This window comes from Pygoscelis adeliae, unplaced genomic scaffold (genome assembly GCF_000699105.1).
Source record: "Pygoscelis adeliae isolate BGI_AS28 unplaced genomic scaffold, ASM69910v1 Scaffold457, whole genome shotgun sequence".
NCBI classification, from domain to species: Eukaryota; Metazoa; Chordata; class Aves; order Sphenisciformes; family Spheniscidae; genus Pygoscelis; species Pygoscelis adeliae.
In genome coordinates, this window is record NW_008825153.1 from 44902 (window position 1) to 64750 (window position 19849).

General features: G+C 39.0%; 1 protein-coding gene across 1 annotated transcript in view; it reads right to left on the bottom strand.

The window, feature by feature from the left end:
• Positions 1 to 19597, bottom strand: part of LOC103920645 (trafficking protein particle complex subunit 9) — a gene marked incomplete at its 3' end in the record, with an annotated part of 60501 nt that extends 40904 nt beyond the window's left edge. Inside the window, exons 1-4 of the mRNA XM_009328418.1 lie at positions 19009 to 19597; positions 7949 to 8094; positions 5544 to 5672; positions 942 to 968 (exon numbers count right to left, since the gene is read on the bottom strand). Of these exons, the coding sequence (XP_009326693.1) occupies positions 942 to 968; positions 5544 to 5672; positions 7949 to 8094; positions 19009 to 19592 (886 nt within the window). The remainder of the gene's footprint in view (positions 1 to 941; positions 969 to 5543; positions 5673 to 7948; positions 8095 to 19008) is intronic.
• Between the last annotated feature and the right edge of the window lie 252 nt (positions 19598 to 19849).

Genomic DNA, 19849 nt, shown 5'->3' on the forward strand with positions numbered 1-19849 from the left:
CACGGAAAACCAAGTGTTACATTGTAACAAAGGCCACCAAATCCGAGCCTTCCACATTAAAAAAAAAATACCTGAGGCTCAGACAAAACAGTAAGAAATTGCTTTTCTTATATAAGAAAGAAGGTGAGAGACAGAAAGAGTCTTAACATACATAAACTGTAAGAATCTAAAATAGAAGCCAAGGAAATCCAGGGTATTACAAAGAACGTGAAAATTTTATTTCTAGAATTTAATTTTATTGCAGAGTTAACATAATAAAATTGAAAACATACATCAAAGGTTTGGCAAGGCTCTATACCTTTTTAAATCTTACTTAATCTGTAGGATTACACGCCTAAATTTATACGGTAATTTATTTCTCCAAGAGCTTTCTCTACTAAGATGACAAAGAAACCTTTGTGTTTCAGAGCTGAACCTAACTCTCAATAGACAGTTAAAAACTACTGTGAAAGATAGTTTCTACTCCCTCTATATAGTCAGAAATATGTTATTTTACACGCTCAAATGCTAAAGCATCTTTTATATGTTTGTCAACCTTAAAGAATCATACTAAGCACATCTGTAGATTAACACCTTAGGGGTTTTATGGAAGTTAAGTGCAAAATCTTTGTTAGTGATGATTGAAAGAATACCATGACACTACAAGATTACATGCGACCATTCAGGTTTGTCGGTTAAAAGAAAATTTTAAAAATCCTCACTACTCATGAGAAGAAACAATCTTGATTAGAATTTACAGGGACACAATCATGGAACTACATCATTTATTTTGTGCCAGTTACCCTTCAGTCAAGTCTTGCTTCCTCAAGATTTATAGCTAAAAACTGAAGCATCAGGAATCAGTACTAGTTCTGGCAAGTGGCAGTAACTATCTATACAAATGCAAAACAAATGCAAGTAATAAAAAGAAGACTTTTGAAACATGCATGAAAGTAATGTACCTGGATCAATGAGAACTTCTTGTGCCCCTAAAAGGAGGAACAAAAATGATTTTTTTTTTCAGCCTCAAATATAGCCAACAAAATAAGCTCTTACAATGTTTTATAACTAACATCAGGCTTGAATAAAATTATAAGATTAGGATCATCATTGCTATTTTGAAGGACTACCAATTATAATTCAAGTAGTCACCATATGTTAAATCTCATTTTGTTAAAAAATAAATGTAAAAATCCTGTACATTTGCAATGAATTCTAAGACATCAAGAAGAATCAAAGAATTTTCAGTGTATAATTTAAAGCCATATCCTTTTTCTCCTTCTTCTTTATTCTTGTTTTAGTTGGCAAGTTTCCATTACAATCCACTTACTATATTTTAATATCAGGTCCTACAGTGCTTAAATCTCCTTGTGGAAGCTCATTTAATCTACACAATACTCTGGAATAACATTTTCAAGTAATTGTACCCCTTTCAATTGTCATTAATTTCACTCCATCAAATTTTCTGAATAATTGAGTCATGCCAATCCGACAAGCCAGATTATCCACATAAAATAGTTGCCAAGAGTATTGCAAAGTTGGATCACCAGATACGTAACACCTTGTTGCCCTAAGCTTTGATTAAACATGGCAATGAAATTGTTAAGATCAAGGGCTAAGCAGTCAAAAAACAATTGCTTTATGAGCGAGACAGGACCTCCCTTCAGTTGATTTGCTCAGACTCCAGACTAGTAAAGCAGAGGTTTAGAGCGAGATCAGAAAGATACTCCAACACTTCACTCAGGTGTCCTAATTCTTCTTGGGGAAAGAGGAAGGTCAGGCAACAGAATTAAGAGCTTAGCACTTCAAACAAATAAAACACAATAGAGGAACCCAAAACAGCTAGTAAGCTAAACATAAAGCAATCTAAACTCAGCTTATTCAACATACAAATCACATAGCCAACAGACCGTGGCCAGGTTCCTGGCCAACAGGAACTAAGCAATTAAAAATCTTTTTTTACACTGAAGGCTTTAGAGACAAATCCAGCCGTTCAAGGGGACACAGCCTAAAGCTCTCCCCCTACAAACAGAAGATTTTAGGAACGTGAGAAATCACACTTCTTTAAAACGTCAGAGCTTCCTTTTCACAATCAGCAAGACACTGCAGTCCAAGGGCTCATGGCAACGACCAAGAAAGAAACCTGTCTTTGGAGCAGGCAAGATTCCTTGTCTTCTTCTATCAGACAAGTGCTTCCATTAGACAAGTACTTTAAACACTGTGTTATCAACTAATTCTCTTCTGAATGATCTATACCTATTCAAAAGAGTTTCAAAAGAAGTTGAAGGGTACACCAACAAAAAACCCAGACAATATTCTGATGGTTACAGATAGGTGTGAAATATATTGCAATTCTGCTTAGTAGGAAAAAAACCCCTTCAACACTGCCCTCTTAAGCTTCTGCTCTATATTATACAAAGAGAGACAATATTAATGCTTCTCTTTCCAAAGATGCTTCTATACAAAGCAGACACCACAACATTTTTAGAGCAGCCAGGTCCTGTGCTATAGCCTAAAAATGCCAAATGGTGGAAATCACAGGAGATTCAAGAGAAAGATGCTTCTCTTGACCGGGTCTGGGCACAAAGGCAGTACCAAGAAACCCCATCCTGTCAAGGCTGAAGTACAGGCACAAGAAGAGGTGCAATTCCAGGCACATCAGGAAGCAATAAAGGTAACTCTCACATCCTATGTGCCTCAAAAGTAGGCACGAATTGAATGTCAGTTCCAAGTATGGCATTTCTTGGTTTGCACAGAATTTGGAAACCCCTTTTGTTTCTGGCCTTATCCTACAGAAAGATACACTGGGATTTGCTCCCCAGATGAAATACTGTGCTCGCAAAATTAATTATAACAAAGTAGACTATAAACAAAGGTGCAGTTTGAAAAGATTTTAAATGAAAGGCACTGCAGAGTCAAAAAAAAGGTATTGAAAAGAAACTTTCAGAAAACCTTGTAGGAAAAAAACATCACAGCAATAGCTGTTTGGCTAGACAGAGTTCAGCAGTTCAGCTCTCAAAACATTAAGAGATCATAACTAGCGTTAGGGAACAGTATCTAACAGACCATGAAGTAACATTTCATCTGGAAGGGGTGACAAAAAATCTGTAATCAGTTTTTCTTCACACAAAAGTCCTTTGAAAAACCTTGTCATATGAAACTAAAACATTTTTAAAATACAACCACGCTAACAAGTCTGCAAACAGGACTTTGAATTAGAAGACAACTTATATAGAGAAGCAGCAATAATATACCCAAAATATATTTTATTCAATTATTCTGATAGCTGTGACTTGTTACCTTGTTTAGTAACAAGGAGTACCCATTACAAACAGATTGCAACACCTACTGTTAAATATTTGTTGAAAAGTGGGAAAAGGTTAATAACAGTGTGAAATTATACCATAATAGCCAACATAAAATGCACTCATAGGTCATGGGACCAAACACACAGATTTTAATGACTAGCTATTATATGAAAAATTAGTATTCTCTCATGAAATAAGGTGATTTTACTATCATAATTATCTGGTGCCAACGTACACAGTTTGTAATAAAGATAATACACAGCAAATGTTTACTAGGTTGTGACATAGATGAATAGAGATGGGTGGTTTTTTTTTTTTTTAGGTGAAGGAATTCATTTTGATCACATTGCACACAAGAGTACTTAACACCGGCACTTAAACCCAGCTTCTGTTTGCTTTAGTACTGTGCAAGAACCTGGGTATATACACAGAAACAGCTGTGCTGGGTTAGACCAAAGGCCCATCTAGCTTATAACAATCAACACATTCTTTTTTCACTACCCTAGCCAGCCTCTCCTGGAAGCCATAGAAACTTTCAGGAGCCTTAACACCGTGTGGCAAGCGTTAAAAGCTCATCTCCACAAACACAAAGTAGCACAGAGGAACAGTGACAATCACCTGAACCCCAATAACTTCATCAGAGCCAACAGAGCTGTCCAGGGGTAAAATCCATCAAGATCAGTTAACATGCGCAGCTCTCCGGATCACCTTACAGACAGACTGTGGGGGGTTACTGCCTGCAGGGATATGGGGCTCATTATAGGATACAGGGAAAGAACATCTTGGGATTTTACAAGATTTCTTATGGGATGTGTAGGGGATGAACCAAAGACAAGGAAAAGGAGGTATCAAGGCAGTTTAGGGAACAAGCATGGAAAAATAGAGGGATAAGGGGAGTGCATGTGTGTGTGTGTAGGTCTAGGTACCAACAACTGGAATGGGTCTCGGAGGCTTGTAGGTCCAGGTGCCAGTAACTGGTGCAAGCCAGTGGCCAGCTACTGGATAGACTGAGTGACTAAAACCAGCTACCGGATGGATCCATACTACTAACAGGCTTTCATCCTGATCAGTCAGAGAGGGCAGCAGGATCAGGCTGTCAGTGCTGTCTGTGTTTATACGAGTGCTGTGTTTTCTGTCTATGTTGGTCTATATGGCTGTGTGTATATAAATTGTGTGTGTGTGTGTGCCTGTATGCCTTTTGGGAATGCATGCTCAGCCTCATGACTGGCTGGACCTGGGAACATGGAGTTGCAGCAGCCTTGCCTCTATCACGCTACCAAGTCTGGTAACTCCTAATGACAAGGAGTTCCACGTCATACCTATACAGTGGATGAAGAATAATCCCTTTCATTTGCTTTCCCATCTGCTAGCTCTATTTGATGCCCTTCAGTTCTTCTATCAGAAGAAACACTGAACCTCTGATCCCTATCCATCCTCTTCCACAACGTTCACCATATTACAGAGCTCTCTCATATTTCTCCTGAGCCATCTCTTTTGCAAAACCGATGAGTCCTACGCTATCCAGTTATTCTTTGTACAGAGACCATACCAAGATCATCTTTGTCGCCAATCTGCAACTCCTTCCAGTAGAAAAATGGGAGATAGGGAACATGAACACCCTTTTGAGATGGAAAACTGAAATGGCATACAATATTCCAGATGCAGGTGAACCGCAGACTTAATGATAGTTTCTATTTCTTTCTCTCTGTTACTCTCCTAATAATTTCTAAAATATTTTAAGCAGACCATTTCTCAAAGAATGTCTACCATATCAATGTTAATACAATCCTCATATTAGTTATGCCATCTGAGAGTTTAGAAAAAGTATACTAAATCTTAAAAATTATGTTGGTTTATTGGTATTTAGTTAACCAAATCTATTTATTGAATATTGACTTTAGAATAGCAAAACACCTCTGAATAAGTGTACCTAACTCTGCCACATCATATGTACTTTATGAAAACTGTCTGCATCTCCTCCAGCAAAATTCAAACTAATGCAGACACTATTAACAATCAGATGAAGAGATCAAAAGCTTTGCAACTCTATGCAAAGCACACATGTCAACATTAACGCCAAAACAGTAGAAAAGTCATTAATGTAAAAGTCTTAAAAACAAATACCATTCTCCCTTCCCACCCCCCTCCTGCAGTTTATCCTGTCATCAGTATAATTTTACAGAGTTAGGAGGCAGGGAAGAAGTTTTCAGATGCTCGGTGGTGGCAAACAGAATAAAAACAAAATCCCATCCTTACCTGGTCTGTGCCTGTTGCCTGCCTCAGCAGAAAGAGAACCTCCTTGTGCCCTGCGAGATCCAACTTTACCTCCAGTACCACCTGGATAATGATAGATGACTGATGCTGAGCATAACCCCTCAAGAGCAGCTGTAGGGTAAAGAAAAAAGCCAACAGATTAGTAGAGACACTTGCAAGAAGTGAAGTATCATGTAGCAAAGTCTATTTACACAAACACAAAGTATGCCTCAAATTGGAGACCTAGTGACAAAGGTCATGGAAAAGCCTGAGATACTCAATGTCCTTTTTATCTCTTTTTTCACTGGTAAGGTTTACGCTCAAACCTCCCAGGTCCCCAAGCCTAGCAGAATCTGTTGGAGTATGCGCTAGCCAGAGTAGAGGAAGACAGACATACAAAGCACTTAATCCAATTGGACACAAATCCACAAAACCAGGTAAGATGCAATGTCCACTCAGTGGACGTTGTATATTTTGACTTTCACAAGAACTTTGGACATGGTCTCCCATAGCACGCTTATAGCCAAATTGATGAAATAAGATTTAGATAGCTGGCCTATAAAGTAGGTGGAAAATAGGCTGGACAGCCAGGCTGGAAGGATTGTGACCAGCAGTACAAAGTCCAAATGGTTGCCTGTTACTAGTGGTGTCCCTCAGGGATGAATACTGGGGACAATACACTAATGTCTTCATTAACAGCCTGGATGATTGCATAGAGCACTCCCAGAAAATTCCTGGGTGATACGAAATTGGGGGGAACAGTGGGGCAGGCCTTCAGTGCAGAGAGAACTTGACAGGCTGGAGATACGGGCCGACAGGAGTTCAACAAAGGCTCATGCATCTCAGATGGGATAAGCCTATGCAGCAGTGCAGCCTGGGAGCTGACTGGCTAGAAAGCAGCTTTGCAGAAAAGGGCCTGGAGGTCCTGGTGGACAACAAGTTAACAGTAGTTAGTAGTAGGCCCTTGCAACAAAGGTGGCCAACTGCATACTGGGCTGTAACAGCCACAGTGTAGCCAGCAAGTGAAGGGAAGCAATTATTCCCCTCTATTCTGCATCTGAGAGACCATATTTGGAGCAATGCGTCCAGCTTTGGGCTCCCCAGTACTAGAAAGACATTAACATCCCGAAGCAAGTCCAGTGGAAGGCCATCAAAATGGTCAGGGAGCTGGAGCCCATGACATATGAGAAGCAGAGTGAACTGGGTTTGTTTGGCCTTAAAGAACAAGAGGCTAAGGGGAGATCTTACTGCTGCCTTTAAACACCCAGTGGGAAGGTACAAAAGAGATGGAGTCAGATGCTTCTCAGAGGCACAGTGATTGGAGGAGGGTCAATGCAAGTTGACACAGGAAATTCTGCTTTAATGTAGGAACAATTTACGTTTTGCTGTTGGGTTTTTTCAACCTACAAGCAGCAAAACATTAGAACAGGTTGCTCAGAGGTTGTAGAACTTCCATCCTTAAATATACCTAAAACGCAACTGGACAGGTCCCTGAGCAACCTGATTTAACTGGACATGATATGAGCAAGAAGATCAGACTTGGGGACCTCCAGAGGTCACTTCCAATCCAAATTATTCTATAAGTATAATTTGGTAGTCCAACAGATGGGCCTTAAAATATTTTTGTGCTCTGCACAAGGAGAAAAGTTCTCCTTTCCTGCTTGAAGAATCCTGAGCCATTTAACCTTTTGGAAGAGGAGAAGGAAAGAAGTGGAAGGTCAGAAGGTGTTAAGGTTTTCATAATACATAACCTACAGAGCCATTAGGAAGCTAAATGGATTTCCAAGTAGAATGAGAAAGCTAAAAGCAGAACTGGAGACAGCAATTGTCCTGAAAGGGTATGAAATTGAGAAGCAGAAATTGTGCTCAAAGATCACTTGTAAATCCAATAAATAGAAAAAAAGCAGGGATGAAAAAAAGAAAAGGAAAGGATGAATGAAAAGGCAGGGAAAAAAGTGAAGCCTAGGACCTAACATGAAAGGAAGTAAGTTATGCCAGTGGAAGTTAAACACTTGTGGCTACGGTAGATGTAAAGGCAAAAATCTTTTCCTAATAGTCCATGGCAGATACCCACAGGAAAGATTTTTAAAACATCTGTACAATCCACTGAAAAAAACCAAACACTTTCCAAAGAATCATTAAAAAGTCAGATGCAGAATTTTTTTTAAGTACATGCTTTATTACAGTAACACATTTTATGTTGCAGGTTTTCTTAAACACATTTCTTTCTCATGTCTTATTAACTAATTTTTATTTCAACTCAATTATTAGTCACACCTGATATTCAGATTTTGGTCACCAAAATCATTCCTACTTTTCACAATATAGAAGGAAAGTTATAAAAGATAGTTCGATTTACTTGGTTTTAGCAACTAATTATTTGATTCACTATTACCACTTAATCCTACCTCCAAGCCACAGAAAGTCATTCACAGATCGCAGAAGTTCCACTGCCATGTGATAATGCACCAAGGAATCTTGTAACATGCCAGCTTGTAAACACAAGTCACCAACATGTTTCCGCATCCGGCCTTGACAACGCTTCTTATAGTGTCTGCAAAATAAAAGGCACAATTTACAGTTATTCACTGGAAACACTTATTTGAGGTAATAAACACCTAAAGTCAATACTCTTTCCTCCTTAATAGTAGATCAACACTCACTTACTCTCTTTCGCTGAGCAAACATCCAGTATGAATTCTAACCAGCATAATATACAAAAGTAAAAGAACCAAAAACTTGAGGATATATTGAAAAAAAGCAATGCATCACGTATTTTGGGTACATAGCATTTACACAGAGTCAGAAAGTTAAAAGACTGCAGTTCAGAGCACTTTAATGGCCTTGTCACAAATGAAATAAACAGAATCATAGAATTGCCCAGGTTGGAAGGGACCTCGAAAGATCATCTGGTCCAAGCTTTCGTGGGAAGGGGAGCCTAGATGAAATCATCTAGCACCCTGTCCAGTCGTATCTTAAAAACCTCCAAAGCAAGGTTCTTGTAGCCCTTAATGGGTATGTGGCTGCCTTTCCACAGCTAGTATGCTTCTTTTTTGCTTTTAAGTACACCCAAAAGCTCATTGTTAAGCCAGGGTGGTCTCTTGTTCTGCCTTCTTCCTTTCCCTTGGTAGGGAAGGGACTGTTCTTGTGCTTCCAGGAGGCTGCTCTTGAATAACTCCCAGGACTCACAAGCTCCTTTGCCGTCCATGGATGCTTTCCATGGAATCCCTTGCATCTGTATGTAAGCTATATATTAATCTGCATGATGCACCATCGACTTCTGCCTGCACCCCTATCTCTGACTGGCAAGACAGAGAAGAAAATCACTTGCGCACCTTTGCCTTTCACTTGTGCCCCCAGGGCTCTGAAGTCCTGCTTGTTTTGCTTTACCATGTCATTGGTGCCCACATGGAAAAGAAGTAGAGGACAGTAGTCTGTGCTTTTAACCAGCTGTGGCAGTCATCTCCCCTCTGACATCCCAGATCTTGGCTCCTGGCAAGCAGCAAACCTCCCTTGACTGTATACCAGGCTGGCAGATAGGTGCCTCGGCGCCTCTCAACAGTCACACATTACTAGCACTCGCCATGTCCTTTTGCAGCTTTTACTATGTGCTGCCGGTGCAGCTTCTCCCTGTGAATTTTGCTCATGGGTTTTGTCTGCTGCCAAGGTTTCATATCTGTTGCTGGTTGGTACATAAAAGGAAGGGGATTGAAGTGATACCCTGTTTCTATGGGTCATAAGAGACCATGGTGCCTCCTGCTCCAAGGTGCTGTTAGTTTGTTGTTGAAGCTCTTTGTCCGGCAGTCTCTGGAGGTCAGTGCCACGGGGCCTTAGTAGTATTCTTGCAAAGTCTCAAATAATACTCTATTTCTTGTTTATCCTCCTTCACTCAGCATAACCTGCTAACTTCCTCCTGCAGCTCCTCCACCCACTGCCTGAGTGACCCCACCAGAGCACACCTTGCACAGGTGGAGCTTCCACCCTCCTCCACCCAGGAGGCAGGGGTGCAGTCTTTGCAGCCCTCCACCTGGACAGCAGCTGCCCTGATAGCAAGCTCTGTCTGGGTGGCTGCCTCCACTCATCCCGGGCTTGCCTGGCAAGGTGGCCGATTCCTGTCTGCTGCAGAGAACAGCCCTTGCCTGGTCTCTACCACCATGCTTCCGCCAACCTCAAAGCACTGCCTAATAAGCCCTTCTAATTCCCTGGAGACCTCAAGCTGCTGGGTAGGCTTGTACAGTCACCAGCTAGCTGGGGCGACCGTCGGGACAGCAGGCTAAGCCTGCGGGTAAGCAGAGCAAGCAGCAGCCTGATCTCTAGCAGAGCGCGCAGCCCTTCCCGCGCGAACTGCTGGCACTGCTCCCCTCCAGCGCTGCTCTTGGTGGCTGGTGCACCCCAGGGGCCAGTTATATGCAGCTTCCCACGCTTTGACCTGGCCGCAGGGACAGCTGGAACAGCCCAGCTCTCGCCCACTGCTCTCCTCTGGTGAGACCGGTCGCCTGGTCCCTCCCCACACACAGCCCAATGGTGTGGTGGGCCCAGAAACTCCCTCAGACACCCGGCGGGGGCCTGACGAGCCTCGAACTCCTCTCAGCACGCAGCAACTGCTGCTCCTGCTGCTGCCAGCATCGACTTCCCACGGTTTGTAGAGAGTTGCTTATGTTTGTGAAAAAATACGATCTTTTTAGAAACGTCATGGTCCTGAAACAGGTACGTTTTTTCTTTTAAAGGGATGATTAGTGAAAGACCACTATCACTTCAGGCAAGAACTGACAGGGCTTCTCTTGCTACTCCTGTTTTTACATATTAAAATAAATGGTGAAGTTCTTTCCCAAACAAAATGAATACCCAAGGCCAATGAAGTCCTACTGAAAAAATTAAATAGACACTTTGGTACAACTGAAAAGGTAACTTGGGCACAAATCCATGCGATAAAGGCACTAACCTTACTATTTATTATTTTTTAGTAAGTTGCAGCTAAAGAAATGTAACAGATGCAAAGTAAGACACACTGGACTTTCAAAGCGCCTCATGATTTAAGTCACAGTTTGGAACAATGCTGCTCTCCTGAGTCTATCAGCAATTCTACAGCTCTCCCTCCTGCAAAAGTATTCCCTAGGAAGAATATCCTTGTTCTACCTTATAAAATTGTTTTCTTAGAGAAAAATTAAACGTCAACTTAGATATTTTATTCACTTACCTACATTACTCCAATAGTATATCCTTTTGTTCTAACAATGTCTTCTAAGTACATAAATATATAGAGGCATACAATTTCATTGTCCGAACTTTGCACCAAGAAAAAAAAAAATCTTTTTTCTTTGGATGGTTTAAACTAAAATAGAAGTTACCTGAGAATGAAATTTTAATTTAAAGAATTGCTGTAGATGTCATTCTTTATTGTATACATGAAGTATCTCCAAAGAATGTGCTTAAAAGGGGGTTCCAAAAATACAAAGAACCATCTCGGATTGACCGTCATATTTCTACATTTTTAGCTTTTAGTAGATGTAGTGATACTTTTTCAAGTAAACTAAGTCCAACAGAATACCTTTTTAAAAGATTAGCTAGCATATTTGAACCTAACAACTTAAAAAAACCCAAAAAACAAAACAAAAAAACCAGGGTAACATCCATTCGCCAGATGCTGAACTCTTACACCCTAGAGCAAGACTTGAATTTAAGAGGAAATGCCACGATTACGGAATTAAATGGGGTTCGGGGTGGTGGGTTTTTTTTCCAGCAAAGAACTTCCCAGAGAACCCTACAGATGAATTAAATTGCAGCTGAAATAATCTCTCCTAACACATCTGAACAGACTGTCTTCGTGAAGTCTGTAATGGCGAGGGGGGGGGAAGTGAAACAGGGATGGAACATATGAAGTATAAGGGTAGGACTAAGCATATTAATTTAGTTCCTTTAGATTTTAAGGCAGAAAGGCTAGGAGAAATGGTAATAATAAAAACAATTACATGTTACTGGTTTGTTTGCTTTTGAGGTTCTTGGTTCAGTTTGGGTTTTTCACACCAAAGAGAAGCATCAAGTCCAAAAGATAACCACTGCATTCAGCCACCAAATAATGTCTTACTGCTTGTAGTTGGTTCAAAAAAAGAATAGTTCATCAAGAAGATGAAGAGAAAGTAACTGATTGATACGGATGGAGGACAGAAATTTAAGACAAGATATATGGAAGCATATACAATGCCCTTATAAAAATTAAATAGAAAAGCAATCGGAACCAGTGTCATTGTTTACAAGAAAAACTGGAAATTATAAAAGGAGACAAGAAGCATGTCTCCTATTGTTCCCCTCCACCTAAGAAGTTACAAGTAACTCCTATAAAAATGTTCCCACTTTTCTGATCTATCACATCATATTCACAATTGATGTGAAGATGACATTGAATGAAGCTAAATACAAGATGGCTGTTGTTGTTTATCTTTCAGATATGTCAAGAAATTGCAATATTTGTTATATTTTTCAACAAGCATGTACTTTAGAGATCTTTTTAAGAAAAAAATGCAAGAAAATTCAAAAGTGAAAAGTAAAGCTGCTCTGCACAACTATAGAAGGGCACCAAATCTTACCAAGATTTCAATCTGAGCTTTGGGTTATAGAGAAATACCTCTGTCAAAAAGTTACTTTGTAATCTTGAATCAGCATTGTAGAGGAGAGTATAAACTGTTTACAAGTCAGGTTTTACTAATAATCTTAATTTCATTCTGGAATGCAGAGATAAGTGTTATATTGCTTTTAATTTTTTATTTTTTTTTTAACACAGAATAAATAGTGGGATTGGAGAATCATTGTTTCCTTACACAGCTATAATGCCTTTCAAAGATGCTAACACTTCAAATTCCCTCTCTCTACACTTTCAAGTAATCTCTATGAACAAATCACGTTTCTTAATCCTCTCAAAACTGTAGTTTTTAAGTGTTTTTCCAGATTTTCCAGATTGCATATGATTAAGTTCATAAATACGAGTCATACAGCAAAAGGAAAAGAGATGGTGCCAGACTGCTAAATCAGAACCTAATACTGGAATCATTTCAATCATACTGCCTCACCAACAGCTCTTCCTAACCAATACCTAATTTTGCTGCAGATTTATGCACGTGTCAATATATGCAAAGTTTGAATGCATTTATTTACTTAGACATATGCATTTATTTACTTAGACATCAATAAACACTGCTCATACAAAACACTTCTCTTCCAGAAACTCTCCTTATTTATAAACAAACAGATAATTTATTCCTGGTCATGAAGAAATTTACTATTAATTATTCAATTAATAATTGGTGGATTGGATTGGAATTCAGTCCACCTACTTTTAGGCTCTTAAATGTGGCACCAAGCAGGATTTATCTCCTACAGTCCCTGCAAGCCTTCACCATCCTCCTGGAAAACATTTTCTCACTAATTATAGAGTAAGTTTGCACCATACAAATGTATAAACTCTTTCTTAATTAAGAGCTCACAATTAAGTACAATGAATTCAGCCTTCCCCCCTCCCCAATTACCCCAAGTATGTCCAAAAAGACAAAAGGCAAAGATTTAATTGAAACGAAACCCACTCTCCACAGACAGCAAAACTTAATTTACTTCATATTTGGGAAGAAAGAGGGCACAGAGGGGGGAATCTAATAGCTACAATATCAGGTCATTAAGAACATGTCTAAGTGATTGATGGTTTCTTCAATGCATACTGCATACTGGGGTGCAAATTTAATGGAAAAAACCATACATGCATATATATATCAGCATAAAATTATGATTATTCATTTTAATACCTAGCTAGTTTTGCTGCACAGCTTTACCTGAAGAATCTGGACACAAAACTGAAAGTGAGAAGCTTATAGATATCTTCTAATTTATTTTTTATTAAAACACTGTTTAATTATTTTGGCTCTCTACTGCTTAATCCTAATCTATTTGATGACAGGAAATCCACTTAAGTTAAATGCTACTTTTTCTAGAATAAGATGACCACCTTTTTCTAGGTCAGCTCCTTGTAGTACCCTATCACTATGAGCTGTTTCTATTTATTTTGCCTCTAGAAGATCATTCAAGACATTAAGTTTCAAAGACACACCACAAACCCCTTCCGGAGTGTGATGCACTCGGAAATATCCTCAAGGAAGGCAATGCAGGACCGCATGTGGAATACGCCACAGCGTCAGTCATCCGAACTCCTCTTCAGAAGGTCCTCTCCTTAACACATGTACACATACAGTTGACTACAAAACTAGTTTAAAATCTTCTTCTCTAAAGTTAGTTGTGTTAATTTGGTACCCAACACACTCTTTATGTTCTCTTCAGAGTAATAACCACAATCATTACCATCAGTGACCACTACTCCTACTTCAAACTGGAGGACAATAAACCTGCTCCAGGAACCAAAAAACATTACTCAACCCCATTTCCATTTCTACCTCATTTGCTACATAGGATACATGCTTTACCCCTTCATCCCCAACTCCTTTCTAGGATCCCAGGATAATTTTACAGAAAATTCAGAGCAACAATATTATATTTCAGGACAGAATTTATTTTCACTACAAACCATCCAGCAACAGGTTTGAAGGAATTTCTGGATCCTCAAAATTTCGAAGTGGCTAAATTTAAAAACAAGAAACATGCAAAATGAATTTGCAAAAGTATTCATGCAAAATGCTTCAACAAAAATTTCCATCAAATTCCGCTAATTCAAATTAGCATGCAGAACTATAGATATCACCAATCATAACATTATTCAGACTTAAGACACAGCTACGGCGTTTGATCAACTGCCAGAACTTTTGAATTTGGAAACCAAACACAGGCAGCAACAGCTTCATGGCTTTGGAGTTTAAAAAATAAAGCAAATTCCAGAGGCCAACAGCCGCCTAAGCAAATGTGTGTCCCATAAAAAAATTCAGCATTGCTACCAAATACAGTTGCCAAATGCGCCAAAAGGGGTCCACCACAGTAGTAAGGCTCCAGGCAGCAATTTGTGTGTGTACTGAAAAATAAATATAAAAAGCAACACTAAAATATGCAATGAAGGCGGGGTGGAAAGGCAGTACATGGAAGAAAGCTAACTATTTTTAAATATATGCAATCACAGCCTACCTTTTCAGACCCAACAACAAACTCACAGGGCAGTATGAGAGAAGAAGGAAAAAAAAAAAAAAAAGGAACAAAAAAATTAGAAGGACAGAGAACAGAAAGAAAATTAACAGCCACATACACATACTGAGATATCATAAACTTTGATAAATCAGTGAACAAATCCCATCTATGATACTGTGTAAAGAAAGACACATCTATAAATAGAGCCCTACTTTCTCATCGCTCAATAGTATTAAATGGATGCCTTACCAGTATTAAAAAAGAAAGAACCTAAGACACAAACTGATGTGAACAACATTAAAATGAGCTTATCCAAGCAGATTTATAATCATACATGAGTATGTTTATTTTTTTTTAGCTGAAAACAGAAATAAAATAGAAAAATTAAACAAATGGGATTTCTGGTATTTCTGGCAAGTATGTTTCCTAGTTTCAAGTTTGTAGGACCTTTGTATCATCATGAGAACATTCATTTCCCTTCTTTTCAATCAGTCTCCTGGCCTCTACAAATAACTATCAAGTGCAACTGATTTCAGAAACTTTTTCAATTATCCTCAGCAGCCCTGTGGCCACATAAATATTTCACCTAATTTACAGATGAAGAAACAGAAAGAAAAATGAACAGATTTGCCAAGATCATCTATTGGCTGAGTGCTCTGGGAGTTAAACCAAGGTCAGACTCACAGTCCCACAAAACTTCTATTTAACAGGACAATCTTTCTTCAAAACTTCTTAGGACTTAAACCCACTATTTCCCACTAACTACATAAAGTTTTCTACCAGCCAAAAAAAATTCTTCTACGCAAATAATATAGTGGTTTTGCGTATATTGTCATCTCAGTACAAGTCATGGGAATGTCGTCTCCTCTGCTCATTATACAAGCAACTTGCAAGAGACAGAGATCAGCCCCCCTTTTTCAGAGAACTATCTTATTTGAAATGCAGCATAATAATCCATCTCCCTAATTTATGAACCCTGCATCTTGAAAGAATCCAATCACGTTGCAATTATTATGCAACCAAGTTAATGCTAGGCTTACTAACTGGGTGAGAGAGAATCCTGATCATCGTAAGTATTAACCTTAATATTTTACAATAAATTGCTTGGCGAAAACTCTCTTTCAAGACACAAAAAAAGTTCAGTAGTTTTAATTAGTCTTCAAGTCACGTGATCATAATTACCATGTCCCATGTAACTTCTTAATGTATTTTCACTCAACGTATCAACTCAGTTCATTAGCTCAAGGTTACAGCTGCACTCTACATCTAATGAGACCTTTGCTACACACTGTGAAATTTAACTTCAGTTTTAGAAGTTACAGGAAAAGATATGCTTATTTAGCCTAAGTAGACATCTGCAACTCCAGCAGCCAAGACATATACTCTCTGTTACACGCACAGAGAGTGTGCCTTCTCTTCCATCTATTTAATGTAGAATTTGTGCTTTTTAACCAGTTAGTTGCAGACTGACTGGGAGGTCAGGATACAATATATACAAGAAATTTTTAAAAAGGGACAGAGGGTATATAAAAAAAGAGTAAGGGGACATTCTTGGCCTTTAACCCTTTAGAAATTTTCACCTATTCTAGAAAAAGCTGTTTCATTTGCCTCAGTATCTCAGTAACATCATCATTATTTTTATTTCATTCTTTAAACTCATTATGCCAACAGACTCAAAACCAACAAAGTAGCAAAAGTTACTCTACCAGATGTTCTCACATGCACTCCCTGCATTCAGACAACCTTTACTCCTCCCTGAACAGAATTATACAACATCGCATCTTGCAAAAACAGAAACTGGACTTGGTTGAAGAAGATCCTTTATAGCCCTGCACGTCCCTGTTATGACTTAATGCAATGCTTTCCCCTTAATTAGGGAGTCTGCCACCACAAAAGAGAACATGCTACAATAAAAACCTTTTATTGCAACCAAAGTAATAAAACACGATATACTACTATTTCACATCTAAAGATTTGGGTTTGAAAGTGTAGGTTAGTTTAATAAACTGATCTTAGTTCAATGACATTTCATGGTCCTGAATTTCTGCTATGTAGAACACAGAAGCAAACATACGTCATGCTACATGAAAGGTGCCTGTGCAGAGAAGCTCAGGTACGCTATGCACATGTATTTCTAACTCAATCAAGGACAACTCCTTTTTTTCTGATGTTTACTTGGGATTACATGAATTTCTCCTTTCTGTTACGAAACTCAAAAATATAAAAAAAAAGTCCAGGCATTTAGAGTATTTCCTTACTCAGCCACGCAAAATACTAAACAGAATATAAAGATCTTTTAATTCAGCTTGCTTATGCTATTCATATATAAGTCCTAAGTTTGAAAACAATCAGAAGTACTAACTCCACAGCAAAATAAAGCTGAAAATTTTTCTTACTATTGAACTGAAAGACGAAAGATTCAAATATTTAACACCTTTTCTTTGAGCAGTTAAGTGCAGCCAACATTTAAAGTATATCCATTGATCTAGACTTACTGAAAGAGTCTATTTGGTATTCAGACCACCCAGCAAGGTTGTATGCATATCTGAACCAGTGATTAACTCTGTATAACCCGTATGTTTACAGAACTAGAGTCATACACCTTCCATTATGCAAAGAATTCAAGCATCACACTAAATCTGTTTCAACTCTTCAGTGCAACTGCATAAAATATCTTCTTGGATATGTGTGGACAGACATACTACCTGTTATTTGAGCTCCCCACCGGTTCACAACTTCATGGGAAATATTTAGCCACCAGCTACAACACAGCCACTGCTCGTAAGTAATTAATTTATGTAAGGAACTGACTTCCAAAGTCCAATGTGGAAGCATGCTATTTAGACGACACAATTGAACAGCATAATTAATTCTGATTTTGAGATTCTTGGCCAAAACCCGTAGTTTTCTTAGCTACAGGAAAGGAAGCTAAGTTCCTTAGGAACAGGAAGTCTTAGTGATTACGTTCAACTAAAATTCATCCAAACTGAGTAATTAAAGCTGAGATTCTAAAAAGGGCTCATCTCATCTCCAAAACTTTACCACCCATGCAGAGTACAAAAAACAATAACACAGTAATTTATATCACTAATGAAAGTTGAACAGTATGGGGATTAACCACAACACTGAAAGAGTAGCTCGAGTAAGGAACAACATTGGATAAGCAAGTCAGAGCACGTTCAACTTGCTCTGTTTACCAGCAAAGAGGACCGGGAGCAGGGGAGAAAGGTACTCTTGGCCCTTCAAGCAACCAGAGATAATTTAGTGGAGGGCTTCAAACTAATTAGAAACTTAGAATACTTTCTTCCAGTATATCACATTCTTATACAGGGATTCTAAGGCTAGGACTAATTATGCAGGCAGAGCTGATTAACAGGATCAGAAGGCTTTGCAAACTGGCCTGGACAGCTCTGGACAACCCAGCCTGGATACCTCTGAGCTTTTACACACAATAACCACTACCAGCATCCCTAGTAGTACATGACAGACGTGAAAGACACCATTCCCATGCATCCTATATATTTTGATAGGGCTTCCACACCTCTATCTTTTCCAAGACAAAAGGAAAACGGCTGCTTCTGTCCTTTAGATTTGACTGCGAACAGTGGAGTCGAACACATTTTGCACCTGCCTGTAGCTAGCAGGCCAGAATTACTAATCCCTAATATGAAAACTATGTGACACTCAAATCTGAAAGCTGAGCATGCAAATGAAAAGATGTGATTGGGGGGGAAGGGGGGTGGTGGACATGACCCAAAACTAACATACACAAACCCAAAGAGAACAGTTGTGAGAAGAATGGTAGCAGAACAAGACTGGTCAGGAATATCAAATAATTAAATAAAAATGAAAGACATGGAAAGATGCTGAACTTAGTCACCAAAATAAATGGTCACTATTTCATAGGATGAAAAAGTAGACAGAGGCTTCAGAAAAAAAAAAACCCACAGTAAATAGGATTAGTCAAATACTACTCAACATAGAACAAAATTACTTTTTGTCGATGCTAATTGAATTTCTTTATTAATACTGCATATCTATAAACAGTTTGAAGCTTTCCAGCAAAAAGTCCCTTTATAGCAGAATCTGTCAAACCTCTCCTGTGACTTCTTCCTACTATTTGATTAGCCTCATAAATTAAACATATATATATATATAAAAAAACCCTCAAAACATCAAATATGGTCAGACTACAAATTAAATTCTCTTAAATTACAGCAGACTACACAATAAGATAGGGGCATGACCCCTGTTGTAACAAAGTATGCTTTGTCCTTTCTAATAGGCTTATTCTAAAGGCAAGCAATGGCCACATACGTTTTTCAAGACCTGCGAGCTGACAAAAATAGCTGCTTACCTACTATCTGTGTCGAGACCTACAAAATCCTTCTTCTCAAAAGGAACACAGAGGAGCGGGATCTTGTCTCCAGACTTATCGGTAGCTCTGTCAAGCCGCTTAGACTCCAACACTATGAAGAGGGATTCGATAAAATCTTCTATTCTCTTCTCCACAGTTTCACATTCATCGTAACTAGGATAAAACGCCACGTCTGTGCGGGGCTGCTCTGCAATCTCTCCTTGAAGCCCAAAGACAAACAACCGGGAATCATAGAGAGTAGAACCATACATTTCCTTTTGAAGATGGAATTTTTCAAAAGTCTGAGGCCAGTCCTTCGCAGAAGAACAGTCCGTAATAGTTATCAGCCCCACAACTTTGCGGTGTGTCTGAAAATCCCCCCATTCATTGTTCTCTGGGGGATAATGGTGCCTATAACGGATATACAACACACGCTGAGAGTCACGCACGTTAACTTGACTCACTGCTGAAATTCGCTTGTAGATCCTGAAAAAGCTCTCTTCGGGTACAATGCCAATCGGCTGAACCACAACCAGGAGAGTCTGATGATCCTCAGCACACTGCATGTAGTCAGGAACACTCATTTTGCATCAACCGCAGGCTAGTGAAAGAAAAACGTATATTATTTTTTAACATTCGGAAGTACACGTGGTTGCTGAATCAAACCAGGCCTTTGATGCTAAACACTTCTGCATCCTGTATATATGTGCTACAATACTTTCTTTCATCATTTTACTAAATCTTCAGTCATGCAGCCCATTGACAAAGTTACACGGTGCACAAGGAGTGTTCTTAGTCACGTATCAGTACGGCCACAAGAATCTGTAAATTAGGGGGTTTT